The sequence below is a fragment of the Geotrypetes seraphini genome, chromosome 4, assembly GCF_902459505.1.
Source record: "Geotrypetes seraphini chromosome 4, aGeoSer1.1, whole genome shotgun sequence".
In the NCBI taxonomy this organism is placed as follows: domain Eukaryota; kingdom Metazoa; phylum Chordata; class Amphibia; order Gymnophiona; family Dermophiidae; genus Geotrypetes; species Geotrypetes seraphini.
The window spans coordinates 139,451,319-139,478,815 of NC_047087.1; the positions used below are offsets into that span (position 1 = coordinate 139,451,319).

Below are 27,497 nucleotides of genomic sequence, written 5' to 3' on the forward strand. Positions count from 1 at the left end.
CAGCAAATCAGGTGGGAACTATGGCTCCTGCATATGCCTGTAGGCTGCTCATCAGACCAATCCCGATGCAAGACAGCAAAGCTGGTTCAGTCAGGACCTGTCTGCTGAGCCTATGTAAAGCACTGGACTGGAGGACTGCAGATCCTGACCTCCCTCCCCTCCAAAAAAAAGGTGAGTTGAGGAAGTAAAGAGGTTGACAGTGAAACACTTAGAGGCTAGTTCGTCATCAGTCTTCAGTTCAAGATGTTTCCCTTGTGCAGAACACTGTTGCCAGCCTGCTCTCTATTGGTTGCAGGTGTGCACTAGAGAGTTGCGCGGGGACAGAAATCCCACCCGTCCCCGCCAAAGTCCCACCCGTCCCCGTGAGGACTCCCACCCATCCCCATGAGGAATCCCTCCGTCCCCACCCGTCTCCGCGAGGAATCCCCTCCGTCCCCGCCCATCCCTGCGAGGAATCCCCTCTGTCCCCATAAACTACAGAAATAGTTATTTCATTTAATTATGCTACTGAATAAAAGGCTCTGGTAGAAACCCATTTAAAAATAAGCAAAAAGACTTTATTAATTTGGAAATATTAATTGAGAAGAATACATACTTTGTAAACGGGTTTCTACCAGAGCCTCTAATGTTTATAAAAAAATAATTTTTTTCCTATCTTTGTTGCCTGGTTTCAGCTTTCCTCATATTCTCATTCAATTCCTTCCATCCACTGTCTCTCTTCTCTCTGCGTCTTCCATTTGCTCTGTTACTGTGCCTCTCCCTATCTCCCCCCTCCCAAATTGATCTGGCACCCATCTTCCCTCCGCTCCCCCCATAGTCTGGCATCTCTGTCTTCTTCCTTGCCAGCGTCTTCTCCCCACTTTCTCTTCCCCATTTCCTTTCAGTGTCCTTCTCCACCCCTTTGTCTTCCCCAGTGCTTTCAGCGGCCTTCTCTCCCCTCAGTTTTGTCCATTTCCCTTAAGCGTCTTTTCTTCTCCACTCCACCTTTCCTCCCTTTCTCCCTCCCTGCCCCTTACCTTTGTGGCGCTTCCCCACCTGACCGACAACAGAACAGGCCCGGTCAGACAAACCTCCCTGTCCTGTAGCCGCAAATCTAAATTACCTTCTTACAGCAGCTGGAGTATTGAAGCTGCTGTAAGAAGGTAATTTAGATTTGGCTACAGGGCATGGAGGTTTGTCAGCCAGGCCTGTTGTTGGTCGGTCGGAGGAAGTGCCAAAAGGGTAAGGGGACCTGACCGGCTGTGCACACTCCCCCCCCCCCATGGCTGCACCCGGGGTGGACCGCCCCCCCCCCTCTTTGGTACGCCATTGCCTTCTCCCTACCTGCCCTGCCATACACAGCCGACCAGAAGTCTTCCCGATTTCAGCGCTGAGGTCGGAGGAAGGGAGGGCTTTGCTTAAGCCCTCCCTCCGACGTCAGCACTGACATCGGGAAGACTTCTGTTCGGCTGTGTGCTGTGGCAGGGCAGGTAAGGAGAAGGAGACTAGCCTCGCAGCTCGAGTGCAATCCAACCCCGCAGGAATCCCGCGACCCTCGGAGGCGTCCCCATGGGATCCCCATGGCCCTAGGGGACGTCCCCACGGGATCCCCGTGACCCAAAGGGGGAACCTGCGGGATCCCCGCGGGTCCCCGTTCCCGTGCAGCTCTCTAGTGTGCACATTATCATTCCCCACGTACTCTGAGTCCTTACTGAGCCTGTGCAATGCCACAGCAGCACACAAGTCTGAGGAAGACAGAGCGGCACTGAAAAACTACTCTATGCATCTGCAGTCACAGTGTGTGAGGTACCAAAATATTTGGGGTGCTCGAGCACCCACAGCACCCCCAGAGCTGATGTTTATGGATGTAACATAGTAAATGATAGCAGAAAAAGACCTGTGTTGTCCATATAGACTGCCCACTGTCACATTAATTCTCAGGCGACAAACCAGTAATTATTCATTTTACTTGCTAAGATATAGTATAAGATGTTTTCTCCTCCCTCCCGAGATCGGTAAGACCTGTACTCAGACGATTTGAATTTGGTCTAAAATACATATAATTGCTCCTGATCCTTCTTGCTGCATATAGAATAGAGACCATAGAAGTTTGTCGGGATTGGATATACCGCCCCACATTGCCCCACTGCTTAATGTTGTTCTGTTACACAAGTAAGGAGAGTTATCAGGTAGCTCTATAATAAAATATTTTGCAAGAGGCTATAGAAGCTGCATAAATGTTAATGCTGGTTGCAGATAGGTGACTTGTTTGGTTCCATCATTATTGCTGATAACTGTCCATTGGTTTAAATAATTGTTCTTGTTACAGAGCAGAAAGACTTAATTAGTCAGGGAGTTCCTCATGCCCTCCTTATTATTTCTCCTTTTTAGGGGTTATCTGTTGCTTTGGTATGAATTAAGGCGGTATTCTTCAACCTTTTGACACCTATGGACCAGCGGAAATAAAATAATTATTTTGTGGACCGGCAGTTGAACACTGGGCTAAGCTGTGCCCATCTCCACTCAATCTCCGCCCCAGACCCCACCCCCCATAATAGTACTAATTGTAACACCATTTTTCCATTCATTTTTCATATATATATACACACACACACAATATAATTGTATTAACAACACATAATGGTTAACCACAAAATAAAAATACACAAAGCACACTGTATGCTTTTCAACATTCATTCCTACCAGAAAACAGATAACCCCATGCAAATGCAGGACCAAAAACTAAAAGTACTAATATTTGTAAACAAACCCTAAGATACAAGACTCTGCAAGCAGTACGACCCCAGCAGAAAAGAAACAAATGCATTTCTTCCTGAACAGACAGCAGATGAAAATCAATCACTAAATAAAAAAATAAAAGCATTCCCCCTACCGCTGTTGTCTCTCTCCCTCCATGCTGTGCCTTGCCTTCTGGCCTACCCCCCGATGTTATCTTTGGGCCGGTCCACGGTGCGATCAATGCAGCGTCTTCAGGCCAGCTCCCTGAGTGTTGCATTGCACAAAGTTTTGGGGCAGTGGCTCCTCGCGCGTGTCCTGCACCTCATCTGGAAGCCTTCTTTCTAATGTTTCGATGTCAGAGAGAAGGCTTCCAGTTTAGGCGCAGGACGCATGTAAGAGCCTTTTCTCACGGCTTTGTGCACTGCAGCACTTAGGGAGCCGGCCCGAAGACGCCACGTTGATCGCACCATGGACCGGCAGTTGTAGAACACTGTATTCTGCCCGATGGACATGCCGGCCCTGTGGACCAGCAGAAAATTTCTGTGGACCAGCAGTTGAAAAACACTGAATTAAGGAACTGAAGCACTGCCCAGGGATACAAGGAGGTAAAGTTGAAAATGTAGATGATGTCTTCTGCAATCCTTGCGACTGGGGAGAGGGAACCTGCTTGTCAAATCTATCCTCATTACTGTGCAGTTGATTTGTGTAGCATCAATAAGCTAGGGTTTTTGGGCTGGTACCACTGGAGATGGTTATTAATACAAAGAAATTATAAGATGCTTTAATGTTAACCTTGGAGAAAAATAATATGCCAACTTTGTATTAAATTTTATATGGATATGAATAGAGTATAAGGGCTCTGACTTCAGTATCACTATTAAATATTTATTATATTATGCATATACACTTCATAGCTTTTGAGTGTGTTATTTTGTAATCCACTTAGTTTATAGGTGGAATAGAAATGTTTTAAATAAATACATTTTGTTATATTTTTATATGATTAGGAATTGGTTAGGATCTTGTAGACTGCCACTGACTAAAGATAGCTCTGAACTATATGGACTCTGTACTTACCTTGACAAAAGAGACATCATATATGAGCCAATGAAGGAGGCTTTGAAAAATTTTCTGAGAGAAAAGACATATGCTGAAGTCAAGCACAGCAGTAAGTCATAAATGTAACTTTTTATATTCTCAAAAAACAAAAGGGACTGCAGAAGTGATGTACAAAATGCCAAGTCTTTTTTTGGAATCAATAAAATGTGGTTGTCCAAAGAATGGTTTCACTTTAAGTTTGACACCTGGACCTGACACAGTCCGTGCTTCGATAAACACTTCTTCAGGGGTCTTATTGTAAAATATAATGAGATTTGACTGACACATGTGTATGTATGTTGCATACAGTCAACAATAGGTGTTAATGTGTATCCAGTTGTGTATGGTGGTCAGATAGGTTGTGAAGATTGTGTGCCAATTATAAGGTTGTCTGTGATCATAAAATGCAATATGTTATGTTGCAAATTAACACGACAGTGTGCCAATTGTGAAACAAACCATTGCCAGTGGGATGAGGGGTAACTGTGAGCAATGATATGAGAGAGAACCGTGTATGGTGATGTGACAGAGAGAACAGTGTCTATAGAATTATGGGTTTGAGTGTGTGAAGAGCAAAATACTCATAAATACCGAGATGTTTTAAACGTCAATTATAGAGAACCATTTGAAGTGCAGCTGGATTTAAACAAATGCATAACAAATGTGTAAACTAAGATCAGTAATAAAACTGAAAAAAATTAAAATAAAAGCTGTGAATAAAAAAAATGATGATTTTATTAAGCTTAGTACTATAGGCAGCACGCACAAAAGTCAGTCGATAGTACTGACTGGATCACTGTTGGCTGATTCTCTGGCCGATTTTTGCCGACCGACTGATGCACAACCAAGTTTACATGCAAATTATTTGAGCGGACACATGCCCAATAGCACTCTGATCGGATCGCTGTGAGAGCGATTTAAATGCATGTGCAGATTATGCTTGTTGGTTTCTCTTGATTCCTGATGTGTTGTGCGCACGCATCTGTTGTACATAGTTCATAGGCATGTTTTATTTGCGTGTGTCATCGGTGCGCATCGAAGGTGTCAGTCGCAAAGCACTGTTGTTGTAAAAGATGCGATATAAGGGATACTGTAAGAGATGTTCCTTGTCTTCGGAGTTGTTGGGTGGAGTTGTAGAAGGGAGTTTGAAGGAGCAATCACGAACTATTGGGCAGCACTGTTGGATGGCACTGCTGCAAAAGCGAACATTGAGGCAGCTTTATAACATTTCTTTGCGGCTTCTTGTGTCATGAAGTGCAAAGCAGACAATGTGACCCCTTGATGTCATATACATGCGACCATCGAGCCCATAAGGAAGGGGGTGGGATGGTTGCAGTTTACTATGAGTAGCATAAATGAGGATGTTATATATAGTTCTGACCCTACTCTGTATTTTTGGGAAAGAAAAGATTTGTGATCACCACCGTCCGCCGACATCCCTTATATATTTATTTTTGGTGTACGCTGATAACGGTCATGCATTGAACCAAAATTGAACACGCACTTTAATCACATGCACTCACAATGCACACATGATACACGTTTAGCACACATAAGTTCTTGTGTACCACAACATGGTATAGTTCAACCTCAGGAAAGGTTTCACTAGATCACACACAGCAACAAAGGTCCTCAACTTTCAAACGCATAGGAGATTTTGTCCATTGGGCGCTGCAAAACCAAGCTGAAACCTATAATGTAGAGGCTATGTGGTCAACTCTGAAATCTACCCTACACGAAGCAACTAACCACTATATAAAAACAGTAAGCAAACAGCGGAGAAACAATAAACCTCAGTGGTTCACTGCGGAGATCTCGGACCTCGTTAAAAAGAAGAAAAAAGCATTTATCTCCTGCAAACAATCAGGAAAAAGGGAGACAAAAGAAGACTATCTGACCAAGTCTAAAGCTGTCAAAACAGCAGTCAGAGAGGCCAAACTCCGAATAGAAGGTAATCTAGCAAACAACATTAAGAAGGGGGATAAATCTTCAGGTATATTAGTGACAGAAAAAGAAACACAGATGGAATAGTACGCCTTAGGAAACCAGACGGGAATTATGTAGAATCGGATTCCGATAAAGCCGAACTACTTCTGCTCAGTCTTTACCTGCGAGACGCCGGGGTCCGGTCCACAGTTGTAGACAAGGGAAAGCTTGGAAGACCCATTTCGGAATTTACGCCCAGAAGCGTCTACAGTGAACTATCAAGACTCAAAGTGAACAAAGCCATGGGACCAGACAATCTACACCCCAGGGTGCTTAGAGAGTTGAGTGATGTCCTGGCAGAACCGTTATCCACGCTCTTCAGTCTTTCCCTAAGTACAGGAAGAGTCCCGTTGGACTGGAAAACAGCTAACGTCATTCCACTCCACAAAAAGGGATGCAGGACGGAGGCTGCGAATTACAGACCGGTGAGTCTCACATCAATAGTGAGTAAACTTATGGAAACACTAATTAAACATAAATTAGATACGATCCTGAACGAGGAGAATCTACGTGATCCCCATCAACATGGATTTACAAAGGGAAGGTCCTGCCAATCCAATCTAATCAGCTTCTTTGATTGGGTAACAAGAAAGCTGGATATGGAGGGGAGTCCCTGGACGTTGTGTACTTGGACTTCAGTAAAGCTTTTCATAGCGTCCCACACCGCAGGTTATTGAGCAAGATGAGTTCGATGGGATTAGGTGAAACATTAACTGCATGGGTCAAAGACTGGCTAAGCAGTAAACTTCACAGGGTGGTGATTAACGGTACCCTCTCCGAAACGTCGGAGGTGATCAGTGGAGTGCCGCAGGGCTCAGTCTTGGGCCCGATCCTATTTAACATTTTTGTAAGAGACCTGACTCAGGGGCTTCAAGGTAAAATAACATTAGTCACCATTGACGCCAAACTATGCAACATAGTAGGCAAAAGCACATTGCCCGACAGTATGACGTGGGACCTACTCTTACTGTTACATTGGTCCTTGACTTGGCAACTAAATTTCAATGCCAAAAAGTGTAAGGTCATGCACTTTGGCAGCAGAAATCCGTGCAGAACTTACACCCTAAATGGTGAGACCTTAGCTAGGACTGCAGCAGAACGAGACTTAGGAGTGATCATTAGGGAAGACATGAAAACTGCCAATCAAGTGGAGAAAGTTTCATCCAAGGCTAGACAAATGATGGGTTGTATCCGTAGAAGTTTCGTCACCCGGAAGCCCAAAGTCATAATGCTGTTGTACAGATCCATGGTGAGACCTCATCTGGAATATTGTGTACAATTCTGGAGGCCATATTACCAAAAAGATGTGCTGAGAGCTGAATCGGTTCAGCGAATGGCCACCAGGATGGTCTCAGGACTCAAGGATCTCCCGTATGAGGAAAGGCTGAGTAAATTGCAGCTATACTCACTCGAAGAACATAGAGAGAGGGGAGACATGATTGAGATGTTCAAATATATCATGGGCCATATCGAGGTGGAAGATGATATCTTTTTTCTTAAAGGACCCACGGCCACAAGAGGGCATCCGCTGAAAATCAGGGGCAGGAAATTTCATGGTGACACCAGGAAGTATTTCTTCACCGAAAGGGTGGTTGATCATTGGAATGATCTTCCACTGCAGGTAATTGAGGCCAGCAGCGTGCCAGATTTTAAGAAAAAGTGGGATAGGCATGTGGGATCTCTTAGGGGAAGAAGTTAGAGAGGTGGGTCATTAGAGTGGGCAGACTTGCTGGGCCGTGGCCCTTTTCTGTCGTCATTTTCTATGTTTCTATATTTATATTTTTTATAGCATAGTATAGCTTTTGATACTGATTCTAGTACTTTTTCAGGCAAAAGAGTAGGCAAGGATAGAGAAACCCGATTGATATCACTTCTTCTGGTTGAAGGTTTTTTGTGCATTGATCGCTCGACTACTTTGCATGGCAATTCCTCTCATTAGCATGCTCGGATTGGAGATTGAGTGAGCGATCGTGGACATCAGTTTTGTGCATCGGGGAATCCAATCCGATCGATCGCTAAACTGGTCAAACTGATTTAGCAATGATCGGTAAGTTTTGTGCATCTCCCAGTAAGCCTCTGTGGCTAAAAATTCTATGAGTGGTGAGATCAGAATGCGAAAAAGCTGAACCTTTATAATATCTGTACATAAAAAACAACTAGATAAATCAAATAAATTATCCCATAAATAAACAATTAAAACGACACCTTAAGAACCTAGGAAGTGTGTGTGAAACCTGATATGGGGCAAGCGTGGCTATGCAGCATAAGATCAAAGTTAAGGCAAATGCTACAAAACAAGGCAAAACCCTTAATTAAAAAAAAACAGATTCCAAAGATAAAATTAATATTAAAAATGGTATAAAGGGCAACAAACAACCATAATTTAAAAGCATATGCATAAAATACTAGTAAACTGTATAAAAGGATAATAACATAAAGCCATAAGAGCCCTGAGATTACCGAATAGCTAACACCAACAATATATATTGTGTTGTCAGAGGACAAAGGCTCTTGTGTTTGCGTTATTGAAATAACAGACATATGCTCTTGTAATTGTGTTAAAAAGGATGCAGAGACTTAGAAATAGGAAAAAAACATTTAAGGCTGAAAAGATTTAAAAAAATCTTTGAGAATGGATAAAATAGAGAGAAGCTGAAACCATGGTGTGCTATCGACAAGGCTATGACAGATTATAAGTAGTGCAAACACCTGGAAAAGCTGAAGACCAAGAACAGTTTGCAGAATAGTGGGTTCCAAAATTTTGACCATATAGTGCTTATGAATACGTGGATAATAAGCTGAGGTGCTTACCATAATTGATGGACTGAAAAAGGAGTCCTGTAGTAATCCATTGCAGTGTAATACTGAAAATGAAAGTGGAAGGACGCAGTGGGAAAACGCATAATAAATTAACAGAGCCATGATGACATCAAACATTTGCCAGAAGATGAATGTTGAGGTGCTATAAGCACCTATTACTATTCGGGCACTGAGTTTCATATTATATGGGCTAAAGAATGACATAATATGCAAGTAAAAAAGGTTTTTAAAAAAAAGTAGGAATAGTGAACATATTCTGTGTAGGAAGATCAATTGTGTGATGTGTTATGCCTGGGGTGATTGATTTGAGGTGTGTGCGCCTGTCAATAAAGCAAACCAAATCTCATATGGCATTCTAAAAACATGAGTACATAAACAAAAAATACCCATATGTTTAGAAACAGTACATAGGATATTAAAATTGAGAAATGTGTTGCTGTCACAGGTGGAAATTAAAAGTGTATTGACCACATCCTACATGCCTCCTAGGTGCCCACAATGTGTAAATTTTACATATTCGGCCTCTTTTACAAAGCAGCACTAGTGGCTGCCGTGCGGTAACAGCCCCGAAGCCCTTTAAATCTCTATGGGCTTCGGGGTCGTCAGCACAGCCGCTAGCGCGGCTTTGTAAAAGAGACCGATTGTGCCTGAGGAGATTATATGGCCTGAACACATGATGTGCTGGTTACATAAATAATGTTATGGCACCTGTAAGACCACAGATTGTGCATAAGGGGCATCCAAAATTTTTGGAATATAAAGGGTTACATAAATTGTAATCTCTGGTGATGCAAATATCCATCTGTGGCAGCGCCAAATACTGAAGAGACAAATATAATTTTGATTGCCAAAAAATGAAGCGTATATGCATGAATTTCAAAACAAATGTATAAATATACATTTGACATTCCTCGTACATATATAAAAAAATACATCCAAAATGGTTTTGTTACATTGATATGTACATGATTTGATAAAAACCATTATAATGAGCGCATATTGGACTGTGTGGTTCAGAAGGGGTATAGGGATAATCACAAAAACCAGAAATGGGAAGGGATAAAGTAGATATAAATAATATCAGGTTTGCAGTGATTGTACAACAGATAATTTTAACTCATGGTGTTTGTACAGCAAGTAATGCAGAATAACAGAATTGCCACTACAATAGGGAGCTTTCCTGTATATTGCAAACATTAGTTCACACAGGAAATCACAAAAAAGGATGGAAGTCTATTTCAGAATTGAGACCTGCTTGAGCAATTGCTATGAATTCGAAAATAGTTCTCTGCTGTACTTGGAGTAATATTTGATTGATGTCTCTCCCTCTCCATTTGAAACAGTTAGAAGATTTAAAGGGCTAGATTCACTAAGCAAACCGATCGTGTACCGATCGTTTTGCGAGCCCTTTGTGACCAAATTTCCCTTCAACCCCATCCACTAATGCCTATAGCGATATGATCCCGATCTTCCCATGCAAATTAGTAAAACACCATGCAAAATAGCCAAGTGATTGATTCACTAACAATTGCTTAGCTATTTCGAATTGGGTTTTACTATTGGCAAACCCGACTGCTGCAGACCTGAGTTACCGACAGGTGTGTAGGTTTTTTGACAGGCCTGCCTGTCTTTTTTTATTCATTTTTTTTCCATGGCACAGATATTTTGCATGTGTTACACATGCAAAATATCTGCCCCATAAAAAAAATGATGGGATAGGCAGACCTGTCAAATGGCCAAGGGCCCCCGACAAACGCGATGCCCACTCCCTCCTGCCACCACCTGCCACTGTCCTCCCCGCATGAATATAGCAGGAGGGATGCCAATTCTCTCTCCTGCCACCAACCGATACCCCCTGACAGGCACTCGCCTCCTCCCTGACTGGCACTGCAAGGCACCCCCCCTGACCGGCCCTCCCCTGGTTGGTCCTGGCCCAAGGCGGCCAGAAACCTCCCCTATACCTAAAAGTTGGGAGCAGGAGGGGTGCTCAATCCCTCCTGCTCTTTAGGCCTCCAGCACCATCTTCCGCTGTCTTCGGGAGCAGGAGGAACCCCAAAGTCTTCCTGTTCCTGGCTATGATGCACCATGTGGGCCTTAGGCCCCGCCCCAGTGCATCATGCGATTCACGGGGAGGAGCCTAATGCCCTGATTGGCTCAGGCTCCTTCCTTGGGCAGGGCCTGGGGTGCCTGAGCCAATTAGGGACTTCATTAAGGCTGAGCCTAAGGAAGTCCCTGATTGGTCAAAGCAATAGCCAAGAAGCTCTGAAGCTTTGGAATTGGGCAATCCTTCACAACATCTTCCTGAGAGCTGTCTACATCCAAGGGCAGCAAAACTGTGTGGCGGACAAATTGAGTCATCTTTTACAACCTCACGAATGGACACCCAATTCCTCACCTCTACATCACATTTTTGCTCAGTGGGGAACTCCTCAGAGAGACCTCTTTGCGTCTCCCCACAACAACAAGCTGCCTTAATTCTGCTCCAGGATATACTCTCCTCACCACCTCAAAGCAGATGCTTTTCTTCTGGAATGGGCGAATCAGTTTCTCTATGCGCACTCTCCATTCCCTCTGATTCTCAAGACTCTTGTCAAACTCAAGATGGAGCATGCCACCATGATTCTGATAGCTCCTCGATGGCCCAGACAACTCAGCACCAGGGAGCCTCTACTTCTACAGTATTTCCCTCGGTCTCTGCTTCATCCCAACCTGCAGTGTCTACACTTAACAGCTTGGTACCTTTCAACCTAACTGCACTATACAGTTCTCTCAATCTGTACAGGACATTTTAGAGGCTTCCAGGAAGCCGTCCACTAGGCAGTGTTATACCCAGAAATGGACTAGATTGTCTGCTTGGTGTACTATTCATCACAAGGAGCCGCAATCTACCCCTTGTCTTCGGTTTTGGATTACCTGTTTGACTTATCTCAATCTGGCCTCAAATCCACATCCATTAGAGTCCAGCTCAGTGTAATTGCTGCTTTTCATCAGCCTATCGAAGGGAAACCCCCCCCCCCCCCTCTGCTCATCCTGTGGTTTCCTGATTTATGAAAGGACTTTTCAATGTCAAACTACCTCTCAAGCCGCCTCGAGTGGTTTGGGATCTCAATGTTGTTCTTACTCAATTGATAAAGCCTCCTTTCGAACCCATAGATTTGGCTCATCTTAAATATCTCAATTGGAAAGTGTTTTTTTCTCATTGCGCTCACTTCTGCTAGATGAGTCAGTCTGCTCTAGTGGCAGATCCACCTTTCACAGTATTCCATCATGACAAGGTGGTTCTCTGTACTCATTCTAAATTTTTACCTAAGGTGGTTTCAGAATTTCATCTCAATCAGTTCATTGTTCTTCCAGTATTTTTTCAAAGACTCATTCTCATCCTGGAAAAACAGCTCTTCATACTCTGGACTGTAAACGTGCTTTGGCTTTCTACTTGAAATGCACTCAACCTCATCGAACTGCTCCTCAACTTTTTATCTCCTTCGATTCCAATAAGTTGGGGCATCCTGTTTCCAAGGGAACCATCTCCAACTGGATGGCTGTTTGCATCTCTTTCTGCTATGCTCAAGCTGGTCTCCCTCTGCAGGGTCGAGTCACAGGCCATAAAGTTAGAGCGTCTGTAGCTTTCCTCAGATCAACTCCTATTGAGGAAATCTGCAAGGCTGCCACTTGGTCCTCGGTTCATACATTCACCTCTCATTATTGTCTGGATACTTTCTCCAGACGGGATGGCCATTTTGGCCAGGCAGTTTTACAATATGTATTCTCCTGATTTGCCAACACTTCCACCATCCAATTCTGGTTAGCTTGGAGGTCACCCACATGTTGAGAATATGCTGCCTGCTTGACCTCAGATAAAGCACAGTTACTTACCCTAACAGTTATTATCCAGGGACAGCAGGCAGATATTCTCACAACCCACCCACCTCCCCTGGTTGGCTTCTTAGCTAGCTATCTGAACTGAGGTACCTCATTGGAGACGCACAACCTATGTTTGGGGGGAAGGCACTCGGGCATGCGTGGTGCAGCACTCGCAAACTCTTTGAAAGCTCTACAAGCAAATCTGCTTGTGAGGCTGTCCACTAAGGGACTCCGTGAATGACATCACCCACATGTTGAGAATATCTGCTTGTTGTCCCTGGATAACAACTATTACGGTAAGTAATAAAATAAAAAATTTAAATTGAATCAGGTTGGGCAGACTGGATGGACCATTCGGGTCTTTATCTGCTGTCATCTACTATGTTACTATGTTATAAGTAACTGTGCTGAATGGTGCCATTGTTCTTGCTGAAAGTGGTCTCTTCCTCTCTTGTGATTTAGGTGAACCATCTCCTGGCCTTTATATACTTGGGTGACCCAGTCGACATTGTATATCTAGATTTTCAGAAGGCATTCTAAAGGTCCCGCATGAATGTCTACTTCGAAAAATTGCGAGCCTTGGAATTGAGGGTAATATACTCGCGTGGATTAAAAACTGGTTGGTGGATAGAAAACAGAGAGTGGGGGTAAATGGACAATACTCAGACTGGAAAAGCGTCACGAGTGGAGTGCCACAAGGTTCGGTGCTCAAGCTTGTGCTCTTCAACATATTTATAAACGGCCTAGAAATTGGCATGACGAGTGAGGTGATAAAATTCGCAGACGATACAAAGTTATTCAAAGTAGTGAGGACACAGAAGGATTGCAAAGACCTACAACGAGAAATGGTCCGTGAAATGGCAAAGGAGGTTCAACGTGGATAAGTGCAAGGTGATGCATGTTGGTAATAAAAATCATATGCACAAATACAGGATGTCCTGTGCTATATTCGGAGAGAGCCCCCAGGAAAGACTTGGGAGTACTTGTAGACAAGCCAATGAAACTGTCCGCGCAATGTCTAGCTGCGGCGAAAAGGGCAAACAGAATGCTAGGAATGATAAAAAAAGGGTATCACAAACATAAGAATTGCTGCTGCTGGATCAGACCAATGGTCCATCCTGCCCAGCAGTCCGCCCAGGCGGTGGCCCCAAGGTCAAGACCAGTGCCCCAAATGAGTCCAGTCTCACCAGTTTAGCATGAACTTGTCCAACTTGGTCTTGAAACCCTGGAGGGTGTTTTCCCTTATAACAGACTCCGGAAGAGCGTTCCAGTTTTCTACCACTCTCTGGGTGAAGAAGAATTTCCTTACATTTGTATGGAATCTATCCCCTTTCAACTTTAGAGAGTGTCCTCTCGTTCTCCCTATCTTGGAGAGGGTGAACAGTCTGTCTTTCTCTACTAAGTCTATTCCCTTCAGTATTTTGAATGTTTTGATAATGTCCCCTCGCAGTCTCCTCTTTTCAAGGGAGAAGAGGCCCAGTTTCTTTAATCTCTCACTATACGGCAACTCCTCCAGCCCCTTAACCATTTTAGTTGCCCTTCTCTGGACCCTTTCGAGTAGTACCGTATCCTTCTTCATGTACGGCGTCCAGTGTTGGCGCAGTACTACAGGTGAGGGCGCACCATGGCCCGGTACAGCGGCATGATGACCTTCTTGGATCTGTTCGTGATCCCCTTCTTGATCATTCCTAACATTCTGTTCACCCTTTTCGCCGCCGTAGCACATTGTGCAGATGGCTTCATGGACTTGTCGATCAGAACTCCCAAGTCCCTTTCCTGGGAGGTCTCTCCAAGTACTGCCCCGGACATCCTGTATTCGTGCATGAGATTTTTATTCCCGACATGCATCACTTTGCACTTATCCACATTGAACCTCATTTGCCGTGTCGATGCCCATTTCATGAGCTTGATTATGTCACGTTGCAGATCTTCGCAATCCCCCTGTGTCTTCACTACTCTGTATAACTTCTTATCGTCCGCAAATTTAATCACCTCGCTCGTTGTACCAATGTCCAGATCATTTATAAAGATGTTGAAGAGCATAGGTCTAAGCACTGAGCCCTGCGGCACCCCACTAGTGACACTCTTCTAGTCTGAGAATTGTCCATTTACCCCCCACTCTCTGTTTCCTATGCTCCAGCCAGTTTTTAATCCATGTGAGTATTTCACCCTCGATCCCATTGCATGCAATTTTTCAAAGTAGTCGTTCATGTGGAACTTTGTCAAATGCCTTCTGAAAATCCAGATATACAATGTCAATCGGGTCGCCCTTGTCTAGCTGCCTGTTTACTTCCTCGAAGAAGTGCAGCAAGTTCGTCAGGCAAGATCTGCCTTTACTGAAACCGTGCTAGCTGGTCCTCATCAGATCGTGTCGATCAAGGTGATCTATGATGCGGTCCTTTATCAGCGCCTCTACCATCTTTCCCGGTACCGAGGTCAAACTCACCGGTTTGTAGTTTACTAGATCTCCCCTCAAATCTTTTTTGAAGATTGGTGTAACATTCGCCACCTTCCAGAATCTTTCCCTATTTGATCGACAGATTGGCTATTAGCTGAAGCAATACCTTGATGATCTTTGGGTGGATGCCATCCGGTCCTGGGGATTTGTCGCTCTTAAGCCTATCAATCTGCTTGCATACATCTTCTAGACTGACCGTCAACCATGTCAGTTTCCCATCTTCTTTTCCAGCATATAGCCTGATGGGTTCCGGTATGCTGTGTATATCCTCTTCAGTAAATACAGATGCAAAAAATGTGTTCAATTTGTCAGTGATTTCTTTGTCCTCCTTTAGCACTCCTTTTATTCCACGGTCATCCAACGGCCCCACCGCTTCCCTCGCGGGTCGTTTCCCCTTAATATATCGAAAGATCGGCTTGAAGTTTTTCGGCTCCTTGGCTATTTTTTCCTAGTAGTCTCTTTTGGCCCCTTTTACCGTCTTATGGTACCTGCGTTGATGTTGTTTGTGCTTATTCCAGTTTTCATCCGTTTTTGACCTTTTCCATTGCTTAAACAAAATTTTCTTGTCTCTGATCGCTTCCTTCACCTCTACAGTGAGCCATGCCAGGTCTTTGTTCTATTTCCTCTTGGATCCTTTGTTGATACGCGGTATATATAGATTTTGTGCCTCGGTGACTGTGTCCTTAAAAAGGGACCAAGGTTGCTCTAGTGTTTTTACAGTGCTTATTCTCTTCTTAATCTTCTTCCCCACCATGAGTCTCATCCCTTTGTAATTCCCTTTTTGGAAGTTCAGCGCCATGGCCATCGTTTTGGACCGATGTTTCTCACCTGCATCTAGGTCGAAGCAGATCATATTGTGATCGCTGCTTCCAAGAGTCCCTTCCACTTCTACATGTTGTGCTGGTCCTCGTAGTCCATTTAGAATTTGGTCCAGAATTGCATTTCCTCTCGTATTTTCCTTGATGAGGTGTTCCAGGAAGCAATCGCCAACAGTATCTAGGAACTTGGTCTCCCTAGAGCAGCCGGAGGTGCCTAGGTTCCAGTCTATCCCCGGATAGTTGAAGTCACCCATGATAACTAAGTTGCCTCCCTTGCAGTTGTGCTTAATCTTGTCTGTCATTTCCCCATCAATTTCTTCGGACTGCCCTGGGGGTCGGTAGTAGATGCCAATCTTCGTTTTGATTCTGGAATTTTGATCCATACAGACTCTAACTTATCCATTATTTGTGGTGTGTTCTCTCCAGTAGATTCAATTCCCTCTTTGACATATATGGTAATGCCCCCACCTTTTTGAGCCACTCTGTCTCTGCGTTATAGTTTGTATCCTGGTAGCACAGTGTCCCAGACATTTTCCTCTGTCCACCATGTTTCTGTGATGCCGATGATGTCAACGTTATCTTTTTGTGCCATAGCTTCTAATTCACCCATCTTATTCCTTAGGCTCCTTGCGTTCGTGTACATACACTTGAGTTTACGACCCGTTCCTTTCTTGCATTTCCTTCCCTCTTGTGTCCCTTTCAGCCTATTCCTACACGGTATCTTCCCCTCTATCTTCCTGCATGGTATCCTCCGGATATACCGGTTCCCGAACCATCGACTCTCTCTCGGTCGACTGTCAGCTTTCCCCTTCTTCCTGAGAAGGTTATCATGCTGCTGTACCGGGCCATAGTACACCACCACCTGGAATACTGCGTTCAACACTGGTCACCGTACATGAAAAAGGACATAATATTACTTAAAAGGGTCTAGAGGAGAGCGACAAAAATAGTTAAGGGACTGGAGTTGCCATACAATGAGAGGTTAGAGAAACTGGGCCTCTTATCCCTTGAAAAGAGGAGACTGAGAGGTGACATGATTGAAATATTCAAGATATTGAAGGGAATTGACCTAGTAGAGAAAGAGAGATTGCTCTCCAAGGTAAAGAGAATGAGAGGCTACTCATTAAAGTTAAAAGGGGATAGATTCTGTAGAAACGTAAGGAAGTTCTTCTTTACCCATAGAATGGTAGAAATCTGGAACGCTCTTCCAGAGGCTGTTATAGGGGAAAGCACCCTTCAGGGATTCAAGAAAAGGTTAGATAAGTTCATGCTGGACCAGAACATATGCAGGTAAGGCTAGATTCAGATAGGGCACTGGTCTTTGCCCTAAGGGCCACCGCGTGAGTGGACTGATGGGCATGATGGACCACTGGTCTGACCCAGCAGCAGTAATTCTTATCATTTTCTTTGGAGGTTCTGCCAAAACTCCATAACCTAGTTAGATGTCTGCAAGGTTCTTTTGGACAAGTTGTTCTTCTTGTTCCAGGGCCTCACAAGGATCAGGCTGCCTCTAAGTCTTCCACAGAATAGTGAATTAATTAAGGCTGAGATTGAAGGCTGTTCTGTTAGGCTTATTCTATACAGATTCAAGCAATCTCCTGGGCAGGGACTCAGATGGTCACTTTAGAAGACATTTGTAGGGTTGCAACTTGATCTTCACTGCATTTATTTATGAAGTACTACAAGATTGATATGCTAGCTAGATGCTTAGCAGCTTTTGGTAAAATTGTGATTCAGAAGGCCTTGTCTTCTCCCTCCCAGTAAGGCATTGTTTTTAAACATCTCTGTGATCTGGATGATATGTAAGTTGACATTTATTACTTCTTATTTCCTTTTCTTAAGTTCTGCTAGACCAGCCAAGTGCTTGCTCTGGAAAACTATGGCACTAGGGGTAATTTTGGGATGTATCTGCTCTGTTCCTGTGTTTTTGTAAATACAGTAATTATTTCATTTGTGATTTATTAAAATATACTGCAGTGGTTTCAGATGGGAAATGCAAAGCGAGCTTTGTAGGTTCCCTGTTCTACTTTGGCATTGGCATTTTGGAGAGTTAAAGACTGCAGCAGTCTTATACCACTGATGTCACTGGAAGAGTTCCATACCTCTACTTACATCTACTGGTAAGAGGATACAAGCCATTGGTCTGGTCTCCACAAGAAAAGGAAATTAACAGGTATGAATACATTTCACCATGAGGCATGTTCTACATTCTTTGCCCGCCATGCATTTGTTAGAAACCTATTTTAATTTAAATGGACCAATTATTATTTAGTTTTCTAATACATAAACAAGAGTTCTTCAGAATTGTTTAAAAAGGCTTATTTGTAAAGTTTGCTGCTCTCAGCCAAAGATGTAGGGGTCAATATGGTGAGTGTTTTTTCAGCCGCCACTGACATTATTCCTGGATATTATGTCGAGCTATGTCTGGACACCAGTAGCAATCAGCTACCTTTTATGTGCTTAAGTTGATATTCAGCATGTAACCACATAAGCAACACTGCATAAATATAGGATCATCCCTTCTATTGACCACCTTTTTCACAGCTCTGAGGCTTCAACAGTTTCTCTCCCTCATTCAACCTTCCCCATCCTATTTGATTGCATCTCACTGGCATTGTCATAATCACATCTCTTCTAATCTGCTCCACTCCACAGTCTCCTACTCTTACTTTTGCTCACTGCAGGAGACATCAACCCCATTCCTGATCCTCCTAATCAACTCTCTTGCAGACCTCACCACAACATCTCCAACCTTATCTCTGTTCTTCTCCCCTTCTTCTCTACCTTTCTCATGTTCCTTGTGGAATGCCTGCTCCATCGCCAACAAAATTGCTTACATTCATGACCTCTTTATCTCTCATTCTTTCCACCTACTTGCACTAACTGAAACCAAGCTCTTCTCTGAAGACTCTGTCTCTGTCACTGTCATATATCCGGGAGGTTACCACTTCTCCCATATGCCTCGCCCAGTAAATCACAGGGGAGGGGTTGGGTTGCTACTCTCATCCACCTGTAGATTTCAACCTCTTCTCCTACCTCAATCTCACTGCTTCTCCTCCTTTGAAGTCCACTCCATCTATTTGATCCCCTCCCTCTTCGAATCCCTATCTTCCTTTCTCACTGACCTTGACTCCTGGCTCCTCGTCTTTCTCGAACTGTCAACTCCTTCCTTTATCCTTGATGTTTTCAGCATTCATGCTGAGGACATCTCTGATTCTTACACCTCAAAATTTCTTGTTCTAAAATCCTTATTCAGTCTTCAGTTGTGCTTCACTACCCCTACACACCAGAATGGCCACTACCTTGACCTTATCCTCTTCTCTAACTCCTCAGTTGCCAATTTCTCCACCTCAGTTCTCCTGCTCTCTGACTATCATCTAATAACTTTCAAGACTCAACCCCCTCTCCCCTCCTCCAGACATGACCAATCCTCACAAATACATTCAGGAAACTTCAGGCTATTGACTTGTGCACTCTTTGCCAATATCTTACCCTTCTCAAACACTGTGCTATTCAAATCTGTCAATGAAGCAGTCTCTTCTTATAATACTATGCCATTGATAGCCTTGCTCCTCCTATTTCACATCCTGTAAGACGTGCCAAATCCCAGCCCTGGCTGAACTCCAAGATCCACTACTTATGCTCCTGTGCATGATCTTCAGAATGTCACTTACTAAAATCCTGCGCTCACGCTGGCTTTGTTCACTTCAAATTTCTGCTGACTTCCTTCCATTCCACCCTTTCATTTGGGAAACAAGACTACTACATCCACTTGACTGATTCTTTTGGATCCAACCCTTGCCTTCTCTTTGCCATGCTTAACTCTGTACTCAAAATGCCCTCATCTCCAACTCCTTCATTTTCTGCCTAGACTATGGATGAGTACTTCCACGACAAGGTTAACATGATTAACCTTGAGTTCTTGACCAAATTGCTTCCTCCTTGCCCTCCTTCTGTCCGCTCCGGTGATCCTCTGCTGATCCATGCCACCTTTTCTTCCTTCTCTTTAAATCATGGAGGAAAGAACTGCAAATTTTCTCTCCTCCTCCAAATTCACCACCTGTTCCTCCAATCCCATTCCCTCCATCGACTAATCACCATCTCTCCTATCATCCCTACTATCTATTAGATCCTCAACTAATCCCTTTCTACTGTGGCTGTACCTGACACTTTCAAACACACCATAGTTATACAGCTCCTCAAAAATCTCTCACTGGACTCTACCTGCCCCTTCAATTATTGCCCCATCTCCCTCCTCCCCTTCTTATTCAAGCTACTTGAATGTGCTGTTCACTGTTGTCTTGACTTTCTTTCATCTCAAGCTATTCTTGACCGACTTCAATCATGCTTTCACACTCTCCATTCTAAGGAAACTGCCCTTGCTGGAGTCTCCAATGGCCTGCTCCTGGCCAAATCCAAAGGCCACTATTCTGTCCTCATTTTTCTTGATATATTTGTGGCGTTTGACACTGTAGATCACAGCCTACTCATCTATACACTGTCCTCACTGGATTCCAGGGCTGTTATTTCATGGTTTTCTTCCTACCTTTTCTGTCACACTTTTATTGTATGTACTGGAGGATCTCCTCCACTGCTAATCCGCTATCGGTCAGCATACCTCAGGGCTCTGTCCTGAGACCTCTTCTTTTCTCCATCTACACTTCTTCCCTTGGTGCTCTAATCTTGTCCCACGGCTTCTGGTACCATCTCTATGACGACAACTCACAAATCTACCTCTCTATGCTTCAAATTTCTATGGAAATCCAGATCCAAGTCTCGGCCTGCCTGTCTGACAGCGCTACATAGATGTCTCACTGCCATCTGAAGTTAAACATGGCTATGAATGAGCTCATTATCTTTCCTCCTAAATCTACCTCTCCTTACCTCTCTATTTCACTGGATAATGCTCTTATCCTTCCTGTCTTGGCTCGCATCTTTGGGGTCATCTTTGACTCATCTCTGTCCTTCTCTTCACATATCCAACAAACCGCCAAAACGTCACTTCTTTCTATACAACATTGCAAAAAAATCCATGTCACCTCTTGCCTGATTTACTGCAATGTGCTTCTCACCGGTCTCCTGCTAACCCATCTCTCCCCCCTTCAATCTGTTCAGAATTCTGCTGCTTGCCTCATATTCTGCCCGTGTCATTATGACCATGTTGCGCCTCTCCTTAAGTTGCTTCATTGGCTCCCTGTCCACATACAGTTCAAACTCTTCTTATTGACCTACAAGTGTACTCACTCTGCGGCTTCTCAGTATCTCTCCTCTCTTCTCTCTCCCTACACCCTTCCCTGGAAACTCTGTTCTTCGGATAAGTCTTTTGTTTGTATCCCTCTTGTCTACTGCCAACTCCTGACTCTGCCCCTTCTGTCTTGATACACCATATGCCTGGAACCTCCCTGAATCAATACGCCAGCCTCCATCTCTGGCAGTATGTCACATCCAGGGTCAAACCCCACTTTTTCAAAGCTATGTTTAGGTCCTAACCCTTCCAAATTGTAATACATTACAGTGTTCCCCTGGTTGTTCGTGGTTGGTGGTTCGCGGTCTCGGTCATTCGCGGTATTTCTGACCGCAAACCACCGACAAGAAGAGGGCAGCAGGAGAGGCAGAAGAGAGCAACTGGAGCACCGCGAATGCAGGAAATCACTCGCGGTACGCTCCGACTGCCTCTTCCTGCATAAAGTCGGGCCTTATCCAATCAGGAACTGCTTTGAATAAGGCCTGACTTCATGCAGGAAGAGGCAGTCGGCGCGTACCACGAGTGATTTCCTGCACTCGCGGCGCTCTGGCTGCTGCCCTCTTCAGGCTCCCCCAATCAAGATTTGTGGGGGTTCCTGGAACGGAACCCCCGTGAATCTCGGGGGAGCACTGTATATATGTTTCTCATTCCCTCTGTAGCCCTTACCCTCTCTACCTCTTTATCCCTTTGTATTTCTCTTCATGAGCAGCATATATAGATTCACCCTTTATCCTGTGTGTCTGTCATAATTAGATTGTAAGCTCTTTTGAGAAAGGGCCATCTCTTGCATGTTTAATGTACAGTGCTGCTTGCATCTGGTAGCGTTATAGAAATAATAAATAGTAATAGTAGTTATGTGATTAAGTGCTGAATAGCCATTTCTGGTTAGTTAAATCACTTTGAATATTAACCTCATAATTGCCAAGTTTTGGAAATAAGGAACAGCACCATCTAAACCAGAATGGCCATAAAAGATTTGGGAAATAATTGGTATAGAGAAGCTTACATGGATACTAAAAGGAAAATTAGAATGGATTAACAATATTTGGGCCCTCTCTTTACAATTTCATTTTTAATGTCTGTGGGTACAATAAGAGTTATGACCAAATAGAGATGGCAGTAGTTTTACTGGTCCACTTTTTGGTTTGTGGATTTATATGGTAACTGATAACTTAAGTAATCTGTCATATGTTCTTCGGTTTGAAGGTGGGGGTTGAGGATTGTTTGTGCAGTTGCATTATTATTTGTATGCCTATTTATAAAGATGCCTATTTATAAAGATTACCTGTGATAGGCTGCACTTTGTTGATCTTGGTTTTATGAGTATATTGCTGGTTTTCTTATCAGTTCTATGGCTGTACTGTTGATGTGTGGTGTTGAAACCTGAATAAAAAAATATCTGAAAACAAAAAGGCTCATGAGTAAATTTTCAAATGTATTTTACAGATGAACACTGGAAAGCTGAAACAAAGACCTATTCACTAGATCAGATTGTGAAAATATATGTAGGAAGTCACTGGTATGCAACTCACCTAAAAACATTGTTAAAGGTACATTAAATAAGTTTGTTTCAATTCTAGTTTACAGATAACAGTTTCTTGAGGTTTCTTTTCATTTTACACTGCTCTGAATTCTTTTTGAGGACAATTTTCAAAGGTATTTCCACATGTAAACAGCAACAAGTGACATACTATATGTTTCAGTCAACAAGTGTCATCATACATAGCAACCATTAAAAGAAACTTATAGTTTAGTCACTAGGTTTCACAATAAATTTGACAACAAAAATATGAAATACATGCTGTGATCATTAAGAGCCAGCCCAGCAGGGTTGGAGAATAGCAGCAGGTGGGGCAAGCATGCAGAACATGCCTCACGGAATAATTTCCAACCCCTCTGTATATGTCTGTATCTCTATATATATTTGTTTTTTGTGTGTTTTAGATCAGTGTATACAAGTGTGTGTGCATGTCTGTATATGTGTGCTTGTGCTTCTCTGTATGTATGTGAAATGGGAAGAACCTAACATATTAATGTTTCTATGTTGCTGGCACTGGAATTCCCTCTTCATAAAAATTCATTAGGCCATTTTTGTGGAGAATTTATTTCTCCTCTTTTCTGAGGACAAGCAGAATGACTATATTACACCACATATGGATGACATCATTAGAAAGAGCCTGGCATAGAAGTTACTCAGCGTTCTACATCTTTTTGAAGCACTTCACATGTGCAGGTGTACTTCTGCTTGATGTATGTATGGGCCCACCAGTCTTTTTTCATCCTTGGTGCAGAACAGTCACGTGGCCGACTCTCCTCAGTGCATGATTTTTCATGGCATTCTGGTGCCCTTCCACCGTACACAGGACCTCTGTATTATTTCTTGTTTGTTATTGTTTCTTTTTAATTTCCATAGGGTTTTTGGCCCATTTAAGTGTTCTATATTTTTCCACAGCTCCATCAGCCCTTATAGGCCTGAGCGCTCAATCGGGTACTTTCTTTTGTTTGTTTTAAATTGAGCTGTTTGATTTCTCTTTAGTTATTTTTTCCCCAATGTCTCTTAGAATTCTCAGTGGTTTTAAGAAGTGTTCTTTGTGTATCAAGGTCATCTCTAAAGCTGATCCTCACAATTAATGCTTGCTATGCCTTGGACCTGGCCACAAGGCCTTCAGTTGTCTCCTTTGTTCTAAAATGCAGAAAAGAACCCAACAGAGTCGAGAGTCCCGGTGTGAGAAACTTTTTGGTGTTTCTAAGTCTGGACCATTGACATTGGCATTGGAAACATCAGTCCCCATGGCTGGTGGAGCTGTATCAGACACTGAGGTGCACTGACATTGAGGAATTCTCCTTCTGCTTTGACATCGGGTGCCAGTAGGAGCTCATCAGACCAAGCAGCATTGGATCTGGCATTGTCCTCATTAGCTCTAAAGCAGGGATCTCAAAGTCCCTCCTCAAGGGCCAGAATCCAGTCGGGTTTTCAGGATTTCCCTATGAATATGCTTTGAAAGCAGTGTATTCACATAGATCTCATGCATATTCATTGGGGAAATCCTGAAACCCGACTGGATTGCGGCCCTCAAGGAGGGACTTTGAGATCCCTGCTCTAAAGGATCTCAATGTTGTGCACCAAGTGAAAGTAAAGGAACATCAACATCAGACCCTCTCAAAGCACAATGCCAGGAGTTCTGGGTCATTGGCACCACCAGTACCCAATAAGCTTCAATGCTGAAAGGATTGCACCCCTTTGTGGAGTTGGTGCTGATCAGTCAGTCTTCACTGTCAGGACTAGCCTTCTGATCTGACTCAATTTTCCTCACAAGCTAGCCCTGCACCAACATCAGTCCCACCTTTACTGATGCCTGCCTTGGACCCTTTTGTAGAAGGTGGAGTAGATATTGGCTTGGTGCAGTGCCAACCATGGCTCTGCCCCAACTTATCCTGGAGGCCCATGTCTTCAACCAGTTCATTGACACCGATGCCTTACCAGGTTCCAGTGTCAGCACTGGAAGAGACAGCACTCCCTTCTAGGCAACTGAGAGAAAAACTCCTCTGGTGTCCAGAAAAGGGTCTTTCCCTTGGTGCTCTTCCTTTGTTTGGACATGAATTAAACTTTCAAGTTTATTTCAGATTTGATATACCACCCATCAGCATGCAATCTGAGTGGTGTACAATAAAATGAAATAAGGAAATATGGAATCATAAGAATAAGGAAATCCATCATAAATACAATAGGATAGAGTAGATATGACACATTCATACAGGTATTTCAGCCAAGCTCCCCTGACATTTATCTATTAGACTGAGGCAGAGACAGAACCAGCCTTCTCATGAGGAGTATTTCTCTGTCTTGGACCACTCTTGGGTGTTTGGAGCTGAACCAGAGAAGTTCTTGGGGGGGGGGGGGGTTCTTTGTCTCTCTTCAGACTTCTCACCACCTCAGGAAAGGAGAAAATCTCCAGAAGTACTCATTGTCAGTTAGAGACATGGCTAAATTCATCCATTTTGATTTGGAAGTTGGGATAGATGTTGAGAATTTCAGACATTCTTGACCATGAGGATCTCCTAAGGAAGCTGTGATAGTGTCCATTCATGGCATCCTTTGAGCAGCATAAATGAGGAATTGGGAGACTTCTCTCTATGTGCAGCCTGTCCCTAGAAATGTAGACGCTATCAAAAAGCTCCTGGATTCAAAAACCATCAGCTTCCTCACCATTCCATGGTGGTTGTGTATGCTCTCAAAAGGGCCCAGAGTTCAAGAACCCATGCCTGGGCACCTCTGGGGTAAGATGCTTGAATTCTGCAATCTTTTGAAAGGAAGGTTTATCAGGAATCTTTACTTGAGTACTTGCATTCAATCCTATCAGCTATATGTAAGTATTTACACACAAAATGTGGTGTATAGTGTATTGGATTTTGTGGACTTTGGCCCAATATTCAGACCATGGGAAGCAGCCTGGCTAGACTACAGATATTCAATGCTGGGTCATTTCTGGTGATCAGCATTGAATATCTGAAGAGGGGAGGGGGGTTATTGGCCACTAAAACATTAACCGGCTAAGTCAATATTCAGCGCTGACCGGTTAAGTATAAAGGGGGTAACACTAGCTATTAGGGTGTCCTAATTTATTCCTCAGTTAGAATACACATTTTTGTGGATATCTTTTGTTTCATGAATAAATCAAGGAATAGTTTTCTTGTTTACCTGCAATTACATCACTTTCTTTTCCAGAGATAAATTTAAAAAAAAATTGACATCGATATGTGAACATTTTTTAAGAAAGAACTGAATATTTCATGAAGTGTTCTAATTTTTTCACATAACTGTATATATATGGTCCAATTTGGCTGCTAAATTTAGCCACTCAGCACTGAAAATTTCTAGTTATTGTGTGATATAGTCTGTTAACTTTTAGCTGCTGACTAGTAATCTTACGCTGAATATTCATATTTTTTAAAAATTGGTTAAGTGCTATTGAACTCTAGCCGGTTAAATAGCACTGAATATATATCGGCTGTTCTGTGCCTCCAGAGACCAAAGAATTCTGTGAACACTAGGCCCAAGGCAGCCTACTATGCTTTTGATGTGTTGTCCAGAGTCTCCGCACAGACTCGCCTGGCTGCATGTTTCAGATCTCGAATGAGCAGTTCATTAGAAACTGGCAGACATCCCTTGTCAAGGTGGTAATCTTTTTTTGAGGACAAAGCAGATGAGATCACTGACCTAATCAAGAAGAGAACTGATACTATGAAGTCCCGATCAGCACATTCCTTCTGCAACCTACTTCTTGGAAATTTTCAGGTGGCTGCCGGAAAAGATCCTAACTTCTCTGAAAGATGTAGGTATAATCCTGTAGCCCACAATTCCAGCCATAACAGGACTCCTGCTCCTGTCTTAAGCAACAGCAGACATAGAAGACCCAGCCAGAATTCCAGTTTAAACAGGGGATGAACTTTTAATTGGTTCCAGAAGAGCATAGCCACAGTAAAGATAACCATCCTGGACTGCCCACTGGTAGGAGGGAAGCTGATTTTTTTTCCAAGAAAGGTGGGTTCTTATAACTTCTGATTGATGTGTTCTTCAAATAGTCTAGGGAGGTTACATCCTAAATTGGTGGCAATGTTCTCCAAATTGTTCATTGATTCAAGATTCAGCTCTCAGCACTGGAACATGCTTGCAGAGGAATTCTCTTCTCTTCTACAGGCTCATATGGTTGAACCCATGCTACCAGGAAATCAAGGGAATAGATTTTATTCCAGGTACTTCCTTGTGCCCAAAAATGGGGGGATTTTGCCCTATCCTAGACCTAAAAACTTGACTTCTTTGAAGGTTTGAATAAACATGTTCATAAAGGTGAGCCAATTGATGTAGGGCAGGGCTGCTCAATTCCGGTCCTTGAGATCTACAGGCAGGCCAGATTTTCAGGATATCCACAATAGTGCAGCCCGATTTCCAATTTGAATCGATTCACCAATTCACTTCGGGTGAATTGATTCAAATCGATTTGTTTTTTGTTTTTTTTTAAAATCAGCCTCCTGATTCGGTAACTGACTCTCTCACCTTGCCCCCTAAAGCAGGAACAGTAGCATTGCCTCTTGCTGGCCGGCCGCTCCTGCTTTAGGTGGTGAGGGGGGTCGGGAAGTGCTGCAGTATCCTCCGACTTCCCCCCTGGTCTCCTGCTCTTACATTTACCTAATTACAGCAGCGGAGCAGCCTGCAGAGAGGATCACCGGTGCTGTAGCGATCCTTGCAGGCTTCCAACGACCTCCGCAGCTATTGTTCCTTCTTCCGTGATCCTGCCCCTAATGTCAGAGGAGTGACGGGACCATGGTAGAGGGAACGACAACTGCAGAGGCTGATGGCAGCCTACAAGGATCACTACAGCACCAGCACTCCTCTCTGCAGGTTGCTTTGCTGCTTTAACTAAGTTAAGGTAAGACCGGGAGACCAGGGGGGAACATGCAGGCCTTTGGAGGGGGGCTAGGCCTTTGGAGGGGG

General features: G+C 43.5%; 1 protein-coding gene across 1 annotated transcript in view; it reads left to right on the top strand.

The window, feature by feature from the left end:
* The window catches only part of KCTD19 (potassium channel tetramerization domain containing 19), a 298,880-nt gene that overhangs the window by 207,941 nt on the left and 63,442 nt on the right, over positions 1 to 27,497 (top strand). Inside the window, exons 7-8 of the mRNA XM_033942930.1 lie at positions 3,726 to 3,886; positions 22,451 to 22,554. Coding sequence (XP_033798821.1) covers positions 3,726 to 3,886; positions 22,451 to 22,554 — 265 coding nt within the window. The remainder of the gene's footprint in view (positions 1 to 3,725; positions 3,887 to 22,450; positions 22,555 to 27,497) is intronic.